Consider the following 19530-nt stretch of genomic DNA (forward strand, 5'->3'; position numbering starts at 1 on the left):
TTTGTTTATAAATTATTGGCAGGATTTCTATGACTGGTCATATTTTTCACTTGGTACTTAAGAGGCTGGTCATTTAGTATGTATGAATCCTAGTGCTAATGTCGTGGTTGAGGTTCTGTTCTAATCTTACATGGATGAATGCATTTTTTTTTCAAAGTAACCAAAATATTTTAGATTATTTGAGGAAAAGTTGAAGACTAAATCTACCCATACGCAAATAATGTGAACATTTTTCAACATCATGATATTTTCCGAATTACATGTATCAGTTTACTTACTGTCATGGACCAAAACCAAGCCAATTCGACCAACGTCTCCTATAATTACAATGACGTCAGTGTCAAAGCTTTATTACACTAGTGTAATACCAAATTTATGTTAGGCCACACCAAATTGATTAACTGTTGACTACCGCACCAATTTGACGGGAAATGAAAAAAAAAAAATATTTTTTTTTTACCACCCGCACCTGGTATATTTTTTGCACTGGGTCAGAATCAGTAGGAACGGGAAAAAAAGTTGGAAATTCCGAAGTTTAAACGCACCTCGCTTGTAATTTACCTGCAGACCGTCCATATTTTGCTACTGTCAATACAAGTTTAACTGTATGGTAGTGGTTTTGTTTCATCAAAGTGAGCAGACGCATGAAAAATGGCAGCCTGCATGAATGAAGTTGTGTAAAATTAAATTAGAAAAATATATACTAGTTAACAGACAATGATCTTTGGAATAAGTTGGTATTGATAACAGGTATTGTAAATGAATTGGAGCTGAGTAGAAATTACAGCAGCTAAAGCTGAACATTGGGAATAATCACGTAAAACTACGTTCACTAACAACATGTTGAAAAATCTGGCGTATCACATGTACGAGATTTGTTGTCTGTATATTGTAATTGGACAACGATCAAATTCATGTGGGACTGCCAGAAAAATACCACCTTTAATAAGAAGGAAAGACACCAAAGAAATGGCGAAATGGAAGAGCAAAAGTGAGTATCAGCTTGTTAACCCTTTTTTTTTTTCTTTGAAGTATAATTTCAGAGTCTTTTCCTTTGAAGTATAAGGGGTCAGAGAAGAAAAAAATATGTAATATCACAATTGTTAGTAATTATGTTTAAAACAAACTGCATTTTCAATGTATAATGATTGATGTCCCCTGCAAATGCAAACATGTGATAAAAAATTCAAACTAGTCCAATAATTTGACAGTCACATTAATGACTGTTTTATATTTCTGTCGAGCAACCTAACTGAGTGGAGATATTCCGCATATGAAAAGCTTATCTCAATATTCCGAGGATCAGGTCAAATTAGTTTGAATAAAGTTCTAACCAGGTACCCTAACTTAAAAGATAATTATCAGACATGAAACTCCTGGCAATATTCTCATGTCCACTTAAGTATACTAATAAAGAAGAACCTATTGAAAGTATGTATGGAACAAACATTCAGCCACTAATTGCCACATGTGCCTTTCACACTGAGGAACACAATAAAATATCCAGTAATAAATGTATTTTCGGACTCCTAACTTGCTATGTCCAAGTCCCATTTCAGTGAAGAGTCTTTTCTCCGAAACTGTTGTTTGAACATCAGCTGATAAGGTTATTTTGTACACATTTTTGCTGAACTAAATTAAGATTGTTTCAGCTTGTCATACAATATAGATGGAAATACACTTTATTTGATGTTAAACATGACATGAGTGATAATTACTTTTTTATGCCCCCACTTTGGGGGGGGGGATATAGATTTGCTCTTATCCGTCCGTCCGCCCATCTGTCCGTCCGTCCGAAAATGTTGTGTCGCGCTTAGCTCTGAAAGTATTTGACGTAGAGTCACAAAACTTTATAGGAATGTTGGTCAGCATGTGTAGTTGTGCACCTGGGGTGTCGCGTCCGGATTCATTCAGTCATGTAGAAGTTGTGGCCCCTGACTTCGTAAAAATTGGTCATTTTAGTGTTGTGTCGCGCCTAGCTCCAAAAGTAGATGACCTAGAGTCACAAAACTTTACAGGCATGTTGGTCAGCATTTGTAGTTGTGCACCTGGGGTTTCGCGTCCGGATTCATCCACTCTCATGTAGGAGTTATGACCCCTGACTTAGTAAAAAATTGGTCATTTTAATGTTGTGTCGCGCATAGCTTCAAAAGTATTTGACCTAGAGTCACCAAAGTTTACAGGAATGTTGGTCAGCATGTGCAGTTGTGCACCTGGGGTTTCGCGTCCGGATTCATCCACTCATGTAAGAGTTATGGCCCCTGACGTAGTAAAAAATTTGTCATTTTAATGTTGTGTCGCGCATAGCTCCAAAAGTATTTGACCTAGAATCACCAAAGTTTACAGGAATGTTGGTCATCATATGCAGTTGTGCACCTGAGGTTTCGCGTCCGGACTCATTCAGTTGTGTACGTATAGCCACTGACTTAGTTAAAAATGGGTCATTTTAATGTTGTGTTGCGCATAGCTCCAAACATATTTCACCTAGAGTCACCAAAGTTTACAGGAATGTTGGTCAGCATGTGCAGTTGTGCACCTGGGGTTTCGCAACCGGATTCATTCAGTATTGTAGGACTTGTGGCCCCTGACCTGGGAAAAAAAATTGTCATTTTAATGTCATGTAGTGGGGGCATCTATGTCCCATGGACACACTTCTAGTTTTTCATCGCTCTTCGCTCGCATCAATAAATGATGATTTGAAAAAAAAAACATTTAATTTTTTATTTTTTTTCGCTCGCTCGCTCGCCCCAAATATTTTTGAAAAAATCCTAAGATTAAGACATCAATTTGGTGTGGCCTTATGGCTTTATTTCACTCCCACGAGGTCAAACATGATAAATATTTTTATGTAATGTACCAAAAAAAAGATGTACCAAAAGATGTGAATGGGTGAACCTGACAGTAATTTCTGTGGGACATATCAGCATATTATGTCCATTAATTATATTGCTTTCCATTATGATTTGAGAAGGTTGAAATCTCATATGGAGAATCGGTTAATATGTAATCAGAAGGAAATTTGCGTTTGTCTTGATGGGTGCACTACCTTAAGAAAGAAGTAATTATTTAATTACAGCGCTAAAAATGCTGTTCTTTACCACAAACATTGCAATAGTCGTCATGGGGAAACAGTCGGGGAGTTGCAGGAGGTGAGAGGAGATTCATTACCGATGAGTAGGCTCGATATTCTTGATGGAGATGAAATTCATGTTGACGATTCTACACTGATAGCTGACACAAGGATTCAGTTCTACTTAAGCGGTGGACGAAAGTAGAAAAACAAGCAGAAAATTAAATCCATATATAAAGCATCGAGAACATGTCCACTTCCTGATTGACCTACTTTAAGGGTTTTGTTATGTCTCCCACCACACAGTGGTGTGGGAGACATATTGATTTACTCCAGTCTGTCTGTCTGTCTGTCTGTCTGTCACAAAGCTAGTCCGCACTCTAAATTTCTCATCCGATCTTCACCAAACTTCAACGAAATGTGTCTTCCAATAAGTGCTCGGCCAAGTTCGATAACTAGCCAAATCGGCTTAGGCACTTCGGAATTATGGCCCTTGATTTACCAAAATCACTCGGATTTCTTGCGCAGTTTTACCCCTAAACCGGCACCTATACTGCTAGTAGTATAGGCGTCCTTTTGGTGTCAAGAAAGCGCATGCACATGTGGATTAAGTGAACAGTTTATAAAGACTGACTTACTATTTAGATGATTAGGCAGTTGTGGGAGACATGCGCTTTTCTCAAAAGCATCTCTAGTTATTTTTTGATTACAGCCTTGAGCAAAGTGTTTTATTCCACAAACATTGCAACAGTCGCCATGAAGAAACGGTTGGGGAGTTGCAGGAAATCAGAGGCGATGGTCTTCCCATGAGCAGGCTAGACATTTTCGATGGAGATGAAATCCATATTGATGAGCAAACGCTAGAGAAATGGCGTTTGGATCCTCGCCATTTCAATAGACAAACAGGGTATCAGTAACCTTGTAAATACAATCAGTTATTATTATTAAAGAGATTAGATATCATACTAGATATACATTGATACTGTTGTTTTACTGTATAACTGATAAAATTAGGCAATTAGAATTTATTCTGCATTTTTTTCTGTACTGTCCATATAAATATATTTCTGAAATTCCACAAATTTTAAAAAGGGACACATTAAAATAGCAAAAAGTTATGACAATATTTTTATGCCCTTGAAGGGAGGCATATTAGTTTTCAACTGTCCGTCCGTTCGTCACAATGTCAGTTCGTCACAACGTTAACTTTTTGCATGAAGGCACTTTACTCGCGAACCACTGCACCCAGGACCTTCAAACTTCACATACTGATAGTACTTATTGAGTACACGACCCCTACTGACTTTGGGGTCACAAGGTCAAAGGTCAAGGTCACCAGGTCAAAGGTCAAGGCGCTGCGGGGGCATTTGTCACCATTAGTGACAGCTCTTGTTTCGGTATAAAACACATTAAAATAGCAAAAAGTTATAAGACAATATTTTTAACCAGGTTTTCGTAGAAAACCGGTTATTAGATTGGGGTATGTCGTTGGGCTGGCAGGTGGGCGGGAGTCAAACTTGGTTTCCACACAATAAGTTTAGTTTGGAACAAGCTATAGACACCAAACTTGGCCTGTAGATAGATGGTAAGGAGACGAAGGTTTGGATTGCATCTGGGTCAAGGCCGAGGTCGTTGTTGCTAAAAAAGAAAAATTGGTTTCTGCACAATAACTTTAGTTTGCATTGATGTATTGAAATTAAACTTGGCGTATAGATAGCTTATAGAAAAACCAAGGTTGGGATTATATATGCGGTCATTGGGGTCAAGTTCAAGGTCAGGATAACTTATTTAATCTTCACACTTAGAAAATTCCACGGTGGCGCAGTGGTCTAGAGCGTTGGGCCAAAAGCTACTTTTTAGTCAGTGGGACAGAAGGGCATCGGTTCAAATCCTACTGAGATCCAAACAGTTCTTCTTCTTTTTTCTTTTTTTTGTGATAGAAAGGTCATTTTAATGCCATTTGGTCAAGGTCAAGGTCACAGTTACTAAAAATAGATTTTTTTTCTCAATGTGATCATCAAAAAGGTGGTTTCCACTTTATAATTTTAGTTTGGACTTACTTACTGCCAGCAAACTTTGTGTACAGCAAGCTTATCTGAAAAATTAGCTTTGAATGATATTTGGGGTCACTGTTACTAAAAATAGAAAAATGGCTTCCACTCAATATCTTTAGTTTGGGTACACTTATTGTCATTGTACTTGGTGTGTAGATAGCTTTTATCAAACACAAAAGGTTGGGAATGTATTTGAGGTCACTTGGATCAGGGTCAAGGTCAGTGTAGCTAAAAATAGAAAAATGGGGTCATATTTGAAATAAAAAAATAGATTTTTGTGCTGTGGAATGGAAGGGTGTCAGTTCAAATCTCACTGAGATCCAAAAAAATTTTTTTCTTTTTTCATTTTTTTTTGGTGACAAAAAGATCATTTTAAAGGGAATTCCGATAGTTTTTTATGCGCATCTTTCTGCGCAGCCGACACTTTCTATGGAAAACTGAACTGAAGTCAACATTTGTTGAAACATGTTACAGACAGTCTTAAATATGAGGAATCTTGAATGAAATATCATTTTTGATAAGTTTTATCAGTAATCAAATGTTATTGACAAGTATCATGCCTGACAGGTATTTTGCTATTTTTGTGGTTGTGTTTTCACATCGCATTTTGGTGCAAAGACAGAGTGTTGTTCATATAATGTAAGATAATTGACTTAGTACTGCTAAGACAATATCACCTTTTAGATTATTTAGTATTCAATTATAGAAAGAATTAAGAATTTGTAAAACTTTTTTTTAACTTCTAGTAGACATACATGTAATCAATTTGGCCAGGTTCGTGCCATTTTCCGTCCGAACAGGTGTTGTATTCTAGTGGTCTTAACATAAAATTTAGCCTGGTGACCCTTACATTTTTAGTCATTTTTATGCTCACAATACAATTATCTATACACAAGAAAAACAGGGAAAAATTCTATGAAAGAATTTTTTCAAAATTTAAAAAAATATTCTTCACTATGTGTATTTTTCACTGAAAAAAGTTCACAAAAGAAAATATGAAACAATATTTTTTTTTCATTTGTACCCATTATTGTAAGGATAGAGTATTACAAATATGACTATGATATCAAATAAGTATATAATAAAATCTGTAAAAAGAAAAAAACCTTATTGTGCTGTCTTGATGTATATTTTGGTTGGTATTTATAAAAAAGCAGAAAATTATGAAAATGTTGAAAAATCGCTAGCAGTTTCAGCAACAGTGGGTGTGTTCAAAACAATTTTTCACAAAAACAAGTCTGGTGACCTATTGTTTTTATTTGTTCATTGTTTTCAGCACAAATTTTCCTATCGTATATGTGAATTTAAAAAATTTCTATGAAAGGAAAAAAAACTATAGGAATTCTCTTTAATGCCTTTGGGTAACTAAAAATAGAAAAATATGGTCATAGTTTGATCATCAAAAAGCTGGTTTCAAGTTTATAATTTTAAATATAAGAACTGGCTTTGGATTGTATTTTGGGTCACTATTACTAAAAATAGAAAACTTGTTTAGGCTCAATATCTTTAGTTTGGGTGCACCTATTGTCAGCAAACTTTGTGTTTAGGTAGCTTTTATCAAAGAATCATAAATTACATAGGGAATGACTCATGTACTTTTCTTATACCTGTACTTCTGAATGGCATGATTGGATGCAGTCAGATATGTATAATAGAATATGACCATTTGTTTAAAGAACCTGTTGGCGTGATGCAGTTGAAAACCTGGTTTTCGTGGAATTTCCACGTTTCTTGTTTCAGTATAAAACTTAATGCAATATTTCTTATTTAACTTTGTTAACTACATTATGCCAAAGAGCTATAAAATAAATAGATTGGCAACTTGAAAGGCATATAGAGCAAATCTCGCCAACCTCCCGTGACAAAAAAACGAGATCTCGTTACCGGAAGTGGCGCTTTCTCCACGCGCCATTTTGTATGCGAAAGCAATTATTCATCAGTAAAATAATTATCACGGTATGACCACGCTTCTTTCGATGGCAAAAAAACCCCTGTACTTCGTGTCTTAAGACCATTTCTCATTAAACTAATTTTGTTTTAGAAGCTAACATGTATTTTAAATGTAGTTTTAAAGGTACAAATTGTAACTGCATGCTCGCCGATGTTTGTTTTTAGTAAGATAACACCGAATCACGCTCTGACACGAGCTCACGCGAGATTACAGCCAGTTGCCATTCTGTGTATTTTATACTTCTTTCATTATGCAAGATGTAGTTAGAAAAATATATTTCCTTTAGTTTATTTTTGGATTCTGTAATTCTGTAATAGTTTCTTTTATAGTATGCATTTTCCTGTTCCGCAATTCATTTTTCTTTAAAAAGTATTAAGCATAATTTATTACATTGCTCTTCTTTAAACAGCATTTTGTAACACTCATCTGTTTGTCATTATCGCATGGTGCAACAATTTTTCTTTGGTCTTTACAGCATGTTACACAAAGGAACTCACATTATTACCACAAAATCTGTGCTGATATATTACAATACTGTTGCAATATATATCAACACAGGAAAGTTGATGGATTTTCATAAGAAAAACACTGTTGCGATAAATATCAACACAGAAAACTATTTGAAGTTTCATAAGAAAAAATACTGTTGCGATATATAACAGCACAGTAAAACAGTTCCAATATATATCACAACACTTTTTCTCTTACCCTGGTCAGGTCATATCGAGGGTGGATCTTTTTCCTTTCAAAGAAAAGATGAAATTTAGCTCAAATTTATATTTCACGGAGAAAGAGTGATCACAAACACCCCTGCATATTGTAAAGTAAAATTATAAATAAACTAGAATGTTTCAAAGACACAATATTTATCACCAAATGACAATCAGAAATATACATGAAATATAGGAATTGTAATTAGTTAAGTTTTCTCATTGTTCCTTTTTTATCTTTTTACAAACGAAACAATTAAACTACAAAGTTCTACAGTGTATCTGCTGTGAGCATGTCTACTAAAATGTCTTCACAAGCAATATGAACAACAGTTCCAACACACTTCCGAATGGATCTCTAAGCCTCAAATACAGAGGTAGCTCATTTTGTACTCCACTCGGTGTTACTTGATTTCTGGTCCTTGATCAGTACGTCAAAATCTTCAGTTTTGGTAGTTTTTCCAAAGCGATTTTCACAATGTTTATCGATGCCTAATAGTTCACATTTTTCTCCAGTCGGTAGTTTCAATGTAAAACTGCCAAACTTGTCTGTACTGGTACACTCCTATAGAAGATCTTTGAACTGTGAATCTGATAAGGCAATTGATTCCTGGTTTTCAAATAAATCTAAAGCTTGCAACAACACTTATCGTCCCCTTGCATACATTCAAAGTCATCAAGGACCTAAGACAAAAATAAGTCAACTCCATCATCAAATTTTAAATCCGACAGGTCTTGATTTTTAACTCCGTTTTTCTTTTTGATTGATTTTTTTGGTGAATCCAGCTAGACTGTATGAGATCACACATTGAAATGAAAACAGCATTTGGGCACTGAAGCAAATTAGATTCTCAGACATGCTTCTGGCCAATGAAATGCGAAGATTTAACGAATGCAAAAATCTGTTGGATACTTTTTTCTGGGAAACACATTTTTTGAAACCAAATGTTTCTGAATCAGTGTTTAAGTCAGTGAGGCGCAGAAAGGGAATTACATGTGTAAAATAATCATAAAAATAAATTTAAATTATATATGAAAATAAGATATAAATTGCAATGATAAAACTATATGATTAAACAGTTATAATATGTAATGCCCATGTGTAAAGCCTAGGGCTCATCTTGTTTTTTTCTCTCTACAAAAACCATCGAGGCTAGTAGGAAAAATACCTTCGATATACCCCTGGCTCTGATATATCCTCATAACATACTAGTTTGCACACATAATGTAACTAGTACTTGTATACATTAAAAAGGGTGTGCCTCAAGATTTTGTTCAGTATGTCATTGACTGAGGGGATAAGGGACCTGCCTTTTGCTTGCACCGCATCACTATGGGTCTTAAACCTCTCCTAGGGTATAGATTCTTTCATGTGAGGAAGCCATCTAGCTGGGTTAAGAGAGTTTGGTGTTTTTACACATGTGCTTGATCCTGCCTGAAATAATTCCTGGAGGGGTACTTTGGGTCATTCTCCGCCATCAAAAGCTGGAAAGGGGAGTGGTAGTCTAGTGGTTAAGGTTTCGACTGCTCAGCCCAGGGGTCATTGGTCTGAGCCTCACTTGGGTCAAGACCATGTCTTCTCATCTCACACCAGTACTGGTTATCCAGGAAACAGAAGAAGAGAGTGGTTCCAATAAGCTTGAAGCTTTCATTACAGTTGAGGTAAAATAAATTAGTATAAACTAAACTAAAAGCTAGAAAGTCACCATAATGACATATGATTGTGTCCATTTGATGGTTAACCCAACAGAAACAAAAAACATTTGTCACATATTTTAGAAATAAATAAAAAGTAAAAATAAGATGGTTCAGTTAGTTTTAGACGGTATATTTTCATTTAATGATCTGTAAAATATGTTGAAAAACTCTATAGCAGAAATTAAGCTTTAAGTTCATGTGATAATGCTAAAAAATCAACAAGAATATTGATTTATGAAATTAATACCCCAGTAACGTTTTCATATCTTTTGGAAAAAATACCTGAGGTAAATCCGGTGTGTGGTTACTTCCCTTTAACAAGTAATTCAGGGTATATGGTTATTTCCATTTAATATTTAGTGCTCAGTTTGTGATTATTTTCCTTAATTTTTAGCTCACCTGTCACAAAGTGACAAGGTGAGCTTTTGTGATCGTGCGGTGTCCGTTGTCCGTCGTCCGTCCGTGCGTGTGTCCATAAACTTTTGCTTGTGACCACTCTAGAGGTCACATTTTTCATGGGATCTTTATGAAAGTTGGTCAGAATATCATCTTGATGATATCTAGGTCAAGTTCGAAACTGGGTCACGTGCCGTCAAAAACTGGGTCAGTTGGTCTAAAAATAGAAAAACCTTGTGACCTCTCTAGAGGCCATATATTTCACAAGATCTTCATGAAAATTGGTCAGAATGTTCACCTTGATGATATCTAGGTCAAGTTCGGAACTGGGTCACGTGCCATCAAAAACTAGGTCAGAAGGTCTAAAAATAGAAAAACCTTGTGACCTCTCTAGAGGCCATATATTTCACAAGATCTTCATGAAAATTGGTCAGAACGTTCACCTTGATGATATCTAGGTCAAGACCGAAACTGGGTTATGTGCCATCAAAAACTAGGTCAGTAGGTCAAATAATAGAAAAACCTTGTGACCTCTCTAAAGGCCATATTTTTCATTGAATCTGTATGAAAATTGGTCTGAATGTTCATCTTGATGATATCTAGGTCAAGTTCGAAACAGGGTCATGTGCCATAAAAAACTAGGTCAGTAGGTCAAATAATAAAAAACCTTGAGACCTCTCTAGAGGCCATACTTTTCATGAGATCTTCATGAAAATTAGTGAGAATGTTCACTTTGATGATATCTAGGTAAAGTTCAAAACAGGGTCACGTACCTTCGAAAACTAGGTCAGTAGGTCAGATAATAGAAAAACCTTGTGACCTCTCTAGAGACCATATTTTTCAATGGATCTTAATGAAAATTGGTCAGATTTTTTATCTTGATAATATCTAGGTCAAGTTCAAAACTGGGTCACGAGCTCAAAAACTAGGTCACTATGTCAAATAATAGAAAAAACGACGTCATACTCAAAACTGGGTCATGTGGGAAGAGGTGAGCGATTCAGGACCATCATGGTCCTCTTGTTATATAAATTTTTAAAGCAAATATGTGATATAGTTTTGGAGGTCAACAGGGATCGTTCATTGTCTTAAATTTTTATATGTTTTAGTATTCATAAATTATAACCTTTTCACTACAATGTATGCATTAAGTGGAGCTTGGAAATTCTGTAAAATTTAAAGATCTCAAAAAAAAGTAACAAGAAAACAGAATGAATTTACTTTTAAATGTCATTTCTTTACAAAACACTGTTTTACAAGGTGATATTATTCCTTTTTAAGTGATTTAATGGGGATACCCTTGTATTTAGTAGGAAGTATTAAGGTTGCCAATTTAAATTTCCATTTGTCAGTTTCTGTCTCTGTTGCTTGGATACTAAAGCAAGTGTCTCCATATCTGTTTCAAATATTGATCATCCTGTCGTTGCTAAAATTAGTGTTCAGTCACAAAATTGATCTTCTTGTTTTAAATGTCATTTGTTAGTTACTACTTTGATTTTTTTTTATTAAGTACTTTGATTTGTGTTATTTACTACATTGATTTGTGTTTTTACTACATTGATTTTTATTTGCCTGCTGTGATAGACAAATTTGAGAACAACTTGAAAGTTTACAGAAATGTTATTAGTGTAGAATGTGTTCTAAATGCACTGATAAAGTTGACAGAAGTTGCTGTGAATGCAGGTTGTGTCTTTAATGCACTGATAAAGTTTACGAAAGTTGCTGTGAGTGCAGGTTGTGTCTTAAATGCACTGATAAAGTTACGGAAGTTGCTGTGAATGCGGGTTGTGTCTTAAATGCGCTGATAAAATTTATAGATGCATGCAGTTGTGAATGCGGGTTGTGTCTTAAATGCGCTGATAAAATTTATAGATGCATGCAGTTGTGAATGCGAGTTGTGTCTTAAATGCGCTGATAAAATTTATAGATGCATGCAGTTGTGAATGCAGGTTGTGTCTGAAAGGCACTGATAAAGTTGACAGAAGTTGCTGTGAATGCAGGTTGTGTCTTAAATGCACTGATAAAGTTCACGGAAGTTGCTGTGAATGTGGGTTGTGTCTTAAATGCGCTGATAAAATTTATAGATGCATGCAGTTGTGAATGCGGGTTGTGTCTTAAATGCGCTGATAAAATTTATAGATGCATGCAGTTGTGAATGCGAGTTGTGTCTTAAATGCGCTGATAAAATTTATAGATGCATGCAGTTGTGAATGCAGGTTGTGTCTGAAAGGCACTGATAACGTGAACAGAAGTAGCTGTGAATGCCAGTTTGTCTTAATTGCACCTGATAAAGTTTACAGAATTAACTACAAACGATTGCGTCTTATTTGCACTTGTATTCATTTTTTCTATTTTGATAAATTCTCTGTTAAGTATAGATGCTGAAAAGGTATATTCTCCAAGCCAAAATAACCTCAAATACACTAGCTTTTGAATTGTCTGTAATAGTATTTAGATGCATGTACAAATAATGCAATGTATAATGATTTATGGTGATTATCATAAACTTATTGTGATAAATAAATAAAAAAAACTTGTTTATTTTCTTTTTCCATTGACCAACCTTCCTGTATTTTGCTCTGTGTCTTTACTGACTTAAAAGGTTTGTAATTAATTAAACATTGCTGTTCCTTTAGAGATAATCTAATATATATATCATCTTTTATTAAGGAGGTAGGTTACCTTGTTACGAGGGTAAATTCCAATTAGATAAACTGTAGCAATTTAATGTATTTCATATATATCATCTTATACTAAAGTATTAAGTGTAAATATGGGTAAAAGTATGGTAAACCTAAATGATAAAAAATGAAAGATAAGCATACTTTATAAAGGCACTGACCTCCAGATTGTATGACAACGAAAAGAGAAAACTATTAAGTATCAGGAAGGTATTGCTCTATAGTTTGTGTAACCCTCTACCAAGATTGTTCAAATTATTTCGATTCGTCAAAAAACATGGCTGCTAGGGGATGTCGTCACTTTTCTCTTTATGTATATTGTGGAAACTTAGAAAACCTTGTATAAAACTGTCAGCCCTATTTTAAAATAATTTCACACAAATTGTCCTTGTGTTACCTTCTACTAATAGAATTCAAATTTTTCTGATTTATCAAAAAAACATGGCAGCCAGAGGGCATGGTCACATTTTTATCAAGAATTTTTTTAAACAACATCTCTTCCAAAACCACTGAATGGATTTTTTATGAAACTTTACACAAATGGTCTCAGGGTAGCCCTCTCAGTGTTGTTCAAATGGTTCCAGTTCATTGAACATATGGGTCTCTTTGTTAAAAATAGGTTTTCAGCTATCAGACTTTAAAAAAATCCTTTTCTGTAGAGCTTTGTTATTTGGCATGTGATATAAGGGTTTGACTCTACCAAATTATTGCCCTAAGGTAAAAAAAATGGCAGTGGTCCTGTGTGTGACATGTACTTATTATATGCTTTTATAGATCTATAAGAAACTTTGAAAATTTTCTTCTCTGAATAAATAATAGCTAGAGCCTTGATTATTTGGCGTGTGATATCAGATTTGTAATTTCTACTATAGTTGTTCAAATTATTGCCAAAGGTTAAAAAATTTGTGTGGCATGTATATAATATAGGCTAACATAGAAGAAACCTAACTCTGTACTTGTACAAACACACTTGAAGCATTGTACACAGGTGAGCGCTTTAGGATCAATGACCCTCTTGTTTTTAGGTTTGGTCAGTTCAAAACATGGGCACGATTGTAAGATGCCACTGAAATGAAGCTGTACTAGCAGTAATCTCTAATTAACATTCAGCAATATTTAGAAACTAGGAATTACATGGAAATATGAATTACAGATAAATGCCTAGTGTTAAGTTACTGATATATAAAGTTTCTCAAAAAAAATGAAATATTTAAATCATTTCTCTTACCTGATTGTTTACTTTTTTGATTCTGAATATTCAAATTAATTGACACAATCATTCTCCATCGTGCATTCACGATGCAATCCTTACCTCCAAAAGGTATTGTCCACTAGATAGGACAGACATATTTAGGTGATTTTTATACATATATGGAAATTATAAATTACATGGCGTTAACATTCAGTGTAACCTTACTAGACTTAGAACCATTGCTCAAAGGTCACATAAGTCAAAGTAACTTCTTTATAAAATTATATGGATAGATATTTAAATAACAAGGAGCAAACATTCATTGTAACAAGGTGAACCGAAACAAGCAAAAATTAGAACCCTAGCTCAGAATAAGGGCACAGAGGTCAAAGATTTTAGGTGATTGTGATAACTTCTCTTAGACTTCTGACCACTGCACATGCCGTATTGTTTAATCACCCCTTGGATATGGTGCCTGCTTTTTAATTTTGTCTTTTGACAGTTCCTGTGATACGCAGGCTCCATAACCTCAGATCCCCTTCCTAAATTCCAGTTTGTTTAGTTCTGCCCATTGTTTTCTTGTTTGGGGCAAGCCCGTTACTTTATCTGGGGACCAAACGCCGCTCTTCATGGAATTACACGCCTCAACACCTGTATCACTGAAGGTTCCATGTTTACCACTGTTTGAATACATCTGCGGATGTCTCTAAATTGCTTTTTGTACTTTTAGCATGTGTAAATGTTGAGTTCTGCTTAACCCGGGCTAGAGGGCGTGGACGGTAGCATGCATTTCCACTACCGTTCGTGAACAGGCTCAATCAAACCGAGCCTGCAACATTTTCATTTTCGTCGTGTTGAGCGACCTGTGAAGTTTCCACTTTTCTCTATTTTGTAACAGAATGTTGAGACCGGATTTTCACTATTAAAGGCATTAGACATGTGGCTGATGGATCAGGAGATAAGGGGACGCATACTTTGAAATTAGAAAAAAGTGAGTGGGGTATGATAAAATGTACCTGCAAAAAAGTACAAGATTTTGGTACATGAAATGGATACTGTTTCAACTGTTTTAAGTACACAAAGGATTGCTCACTAAAATAAAAATGAGAAAAACTGAAACAAGAAAGTTTATAATTGTTGAATTACATAAGACTTGTTGTGTACATTTAAAGTCAACAATTAATACTTTTTTGTGCGAAAATAATAGTGCTTCACCTTGTCCAAACATTTATCAATGTCCTACAGATTCTAATTTAAAGAAAGAATATGAAATAAGTTCACTGTCTTGCTTTTCATTTCGCATATGTAAGCTAAAACACATTATTTAGTTTGTTTACAAAGTAGTGCATAAGAAAAGATACGGTGGTCAAGGAATGCCACATTCCAAAACTTAAAGAGTATATTCCCCTTAATACATTAAACATTTATCGTTACAGAAGTCTAGTGGCTTACAATAAGGGCCTAGAAATGTTGCCATTATTAATTTTTAACTTGGTATTCATGAACTACAATGCATTTAAATATCAAAACACATTCAACAAACTTTTGAAAATGTATTGTCTTAAAAATCCCTAAAATAAGGTATGGAATTTGGTTGAGAGGTCCAATCAATGTGTATATATGTGCAAAAGTAACATTCTAATCTTGTTCACAAAACTTACTAATACACAGCAGGAATGTCAATGATCAAAACTGGATGAATATACAGTTATCCTCACTTTAATGTCATTTATAATTTGTCCTTGAATTCTCCACCATACTTTTCATAACTCTGTTTGCACGAGTTGCACGAGAATGCTGTCATTCACGTAAAAAAAACGGGGTCAAATATAAGTTGTAAATGCAATATCATCTAAACGTAATTAGAATGGAATTCTAATGGATTAAGCTGTTCAAGATAAACTTTAACTCATAACGTAACGAACATGTATAATGTTGTAACAACAATATACTTACACTGATTTAAGTAGCAATCGGTTTATAAGTGACTTTATTGATTCATTTTGTGTTTTGTTATTGTTGTCAAAAAGTATAACGGAAGTGCCTCACAACTGAAGCGGAAACCAGTTTGATGCGCAAAGTAGTCCGCTGTAAGTAATATTTTTTGATAAATGTCCACAGAAATTAATAATTTTCTAATATTAAAGACGAATATCTGAATAGGATTCATTATCAATCCCCCGCCGTGGCGGAGGGATTATAGGAATGGTCTGCGTCCTTCCTTCCGTCCTTCCGTCCGTAACAAATTCGTGTCCGGTCCATATCTCCTAAACCCCTTGAAGGATTTTCATGAAACTTGGGTCAAATGATCACCTCATCAAGACGATGTGCAGAACCCATGAGTCAGCCTTGTCAGTTCAAGGTCAAGGTCACAACTCAAGGTCAAAGGTTTGAGCCTGCCATTTTGTGTCCGCTCTATATCTCCTAAACCCCTTGAAGGAATTTTATAAAACTTGGGTCAAATGATCACCTCATCAAGACGATGTGCAGAACCCATGAGTCAGCCATGCCGGCTCAAGGTCAAGGTCACAACTCAAGGTCAAAGGTTTGAGCCTTCCATTTTGTGTCCGCTCTATATCTCTTAAACCCCTTGAAGGAATTTTATAAAACTTGGGTCAAATGATCAACTCATCAAGACGATGTGCAGAACCCATGAATCAGTCATGCCGGCTCAAGGTCAAGGTCACAACTTAGGGTCAAAGGTTTGAACCTTCCATTTTGTGTCCGCTCTATATCTCCTAAACCCCTTGAAGGATTTTCATCAAACTTGGGTCAAACGATCACCTCATCAAGGTGATATGCAGAACTTATGAGTCAGCCATGTCAGCTTAAGGTCAAGGTCACAACTGAAGGTCAAAGGTTTGAGCCTTCCATTTCGTGTCCACTCTATATCTCCTAAACCCCTTGAAGGAATTTTATAAAACCTGGGTCAAATGATTACCTCATCAAGACAATGTGCAGAAATTATGAGTCAACCATGCCAGCTCAAGGTCAAGGTCACAACTATGGGTCGAAGGTTTGAGCCTTCCATTTGGTGTCCACTCTGTATCTCCTTAACCCCATGAAGGGTTTTCATCAAACTTTGGTCAAATGATCACCTCATCAAGAACTCATGAGTCAGCCATGTCAACTCAAGGTCAAGGTCACAACTGTAGGTCAAAGGTGTCAGCTCTGTATCTCCTAAACCCCTTGAAGGATTTTCATGAAACTTTGGTCAAATGATCACCTCATCAAGACGTTGTGCAGAATTCATGAGTCAGCCGTGTCAGTTCAAGGTCAAGGTCACAGCTAAAATCAAAGGTTTTACCCTTTCACTATCCATAGCAGTGGCGGGGGATTTAGCTGTCTTTCAGACTGCCTTGTTTAATAAGAAATTATAATCATCGGCATGTTTTTTTTTAAATCGTACACGTGCTGACACCTAAGTTGTCTCCCGTTGTTTATTAGAGTTACCTTTCGTCCGGCGCAGTAATACATTTGCAGTGAATCGACGAGAAGTCGTGGGAAAATTAAAAACCATGTATATAAACTAAAATTAATCACCTTTTCAAGATGAATTTCAAGTGATCGACATTATGCATTTAACCCGCCTGACCTGTGTAGCATCTTAGATATCTGATCTAAGGTATTCATTGTGTAGAATGTCATGTTATGCCCTTGCAATGCTAATCCCACTCTGATTTTTTTGTTTACATTTTTTATCAATGAGAAATATGGCGTCCATCCCGAGCTGAAATAATGTTGCGTTAAATTTTTACATGTTTAAGCAAACCTGGTGTGTTAGAAAGAAAATTTCATCCCTTCAACATTATTTGGAACACTGTTATAGTAAAAAACCTGTTTTTTCCTTATACAAAAGCATAATATTTTGTGTTGAATGTACTTTCACAAAGACCTCTGTTTTCCTATAACATTCATAGTACCGCATCCTTATCCACAAAGTACTGAATATTACAGGTGTCCATCAGTATTATATAGGTTTAGGAATATGTTTCTTATTTTCCCACCATCGATTTCTTGAATATGCACCCCTTCCGCATTTCTGTATGAACTGTGAATGTAGCAATATCTTTTACCCCATCACTGCATCATCTTTTAATTCAGGTGAAATATTACAATGCAGTATATAGTTAAAGGATGTCAGTGTGACATTTTAAATCTAACCGCTTTGAAATACACAGTTAACTAGTTTTTGTGCATGTAACTGCTAGACTATGTCAGGCATTGTTATTTACTATTCAAGTCAGTCAGTCAGTCAGTCAGTCAGTCAGTCAAACTGCTTGAATATTGAGTTTCATATTCCCTATTGGCAGCTTTTCAGGTGAAGGTTTCTTATATTCAGTTCTATAATAAATAGGTCAGTACATGTTCCTGGTATAGAGTCATCAGTTTGCAGATAGGTGACTTGTTCTGTTAGAAGCCTGCCCGCTTAGGTCAATTGGGAGAGCGCTAATCTACGGATTGCAGGATCACGAGTTCAATCCCAGGGTGAGAATATTTTCTCCTTGATGATTTGTATAATACATTCAGTTGGCATGTTTTTAGTATGCACTCCTTTTAACATTTAATGGTACTGTCCAAATGGAAACATGGACAAGTTTATTAGAGAAATTTAATAGGATAAGGTTTAAGGTAGTAGAGGTGTAATAGCAATGTTTACAAAATGGCATTTGCATGGTATATTCTTAAAGATGACCGTGTTTTGCACTGCATTGCAAATTTTAAACAACTTTTACCATGCCGTTTTTTCTAAATTTTGTATAACTTGTGGTATCTCCTCTAGCTCAAGTAGAGAAAAAATTCAAAGTGATGGACGCTATATAAAATGTTTGCAGAGAACTCATTTTACCATTAATTTTAATAAAAGAATCATCATAACTATAGTTAAACAATTATTAAACACAAAATAAAAATGTGGATATCATTTTATACAGTGTTCCTCAAGTAAACGGATTTAATGATACAGAATTCTTATTTCAACGTTGAAAAAATAAGGTCGAATCCTTGTTTCTGTTTTGAATTTTGCTTACTTCATTCAAAAATTACCTTGGGACAGATGTAAATCCTACCTAAATTTCTTCCACAATATGTAATCTAAAGAATGGAAGCAAAATAGAGAACTTTTACCACATGTAACTCAACATTTTTACAGATGTGTAACTCTACCTCTTCTGTTTAAGTAGTAAATTCACTTTGAACAGCAAGAAATCGCTTAGCAAATGTTTTTTTTTTTCATTTTTGTACAATAAATCTATCATAAGTCTTGAAAGAAGTAAAAACTTACTAGAAAAAATCGAAAATAAGGGGAAAAAAAATTTGGTCCCAGTAGGGCTTGAACCTACGCCCCCCTGAGAATTGCAGTAAATGTGGGTTTATGGTAGGAATTGAATACTCTTCAAAAAGGAGGTACTCTATTACACATCTACTACCTTAACTGCCAGCATTAACATAACTGAAACACTGCAGCGATAAACCCGAAAAAAGTACCGTTTATTTCACATTTTCCATATCAAAGTATTTTTGCCACTTTCTGTTTAAGATATTTAACGAAATTACTTGTGTTATGCACGATTCTGAAGATATTTAAGGTGATTATGAGGATAATCAAGATTTTAATCAGGCATTTTTCCTTTGTAGATAATAGACAGATAATAGAATATAGCCAGTTCAGACGGTTTTTTTTTTCTTAAAAAAATATTTGCCATTTTGACTTTGTTTTGCCATTGTAGATACTTATTATACTTGGTGTAAAATCATATTTTTGTTTTGAAATTTCGC

General features: G+C 35.1%; 1 protein-coding gene across 6 annotated transcripts in view; it reads left to right on the top strand.

The window, feature by feature from the left end:
* LOC123553929 (tubulin-specific chaperone cofactor E-like protein) overlaps positions 1–19530 on the top strand; it is a 60626-nt gene that overhangs the window by 21326 nt on the left and 19770 nt on the right. For 2 of the 6 annotated variants that reach the window (XM_045343681.2, XM_045343737.2), the window contains 2 exons: positions 3783–3977; positions 14651–15028. In XM_045343681.2, coding sequence (XP_045199616.2) covers positions 3783–3977; positions 14651–14678 — 223 coding nt within the window. In that variant the 3' untranslated portion in view covers positions 14679–15028. Of the gene's footprint in view, positions 1–3076; positions 3758–3782; positions 12419–14650; positions 15029–19530 lie in introns of those variants that run through there. The other 4 variants (XR_008367459.1, XR_006686921.2, XM_045343701.2 and 1 more) reach the window with 4 other exon arrangements.

This window comes from Mercenaria mercenaria, chromosome 15 (assembly GCF_021730395.1).
Source record: "Mercenaria mercenaria strain notata chromosome 15, MADL_Memer_1, whole genome shotgun sequence".
Lineage (NCBI taxonomy): Eukaryota > Metazoa > Mollusca > Bivalvia > Venerida > Veneridae > Mercenaria > Mercenaria mercenaria.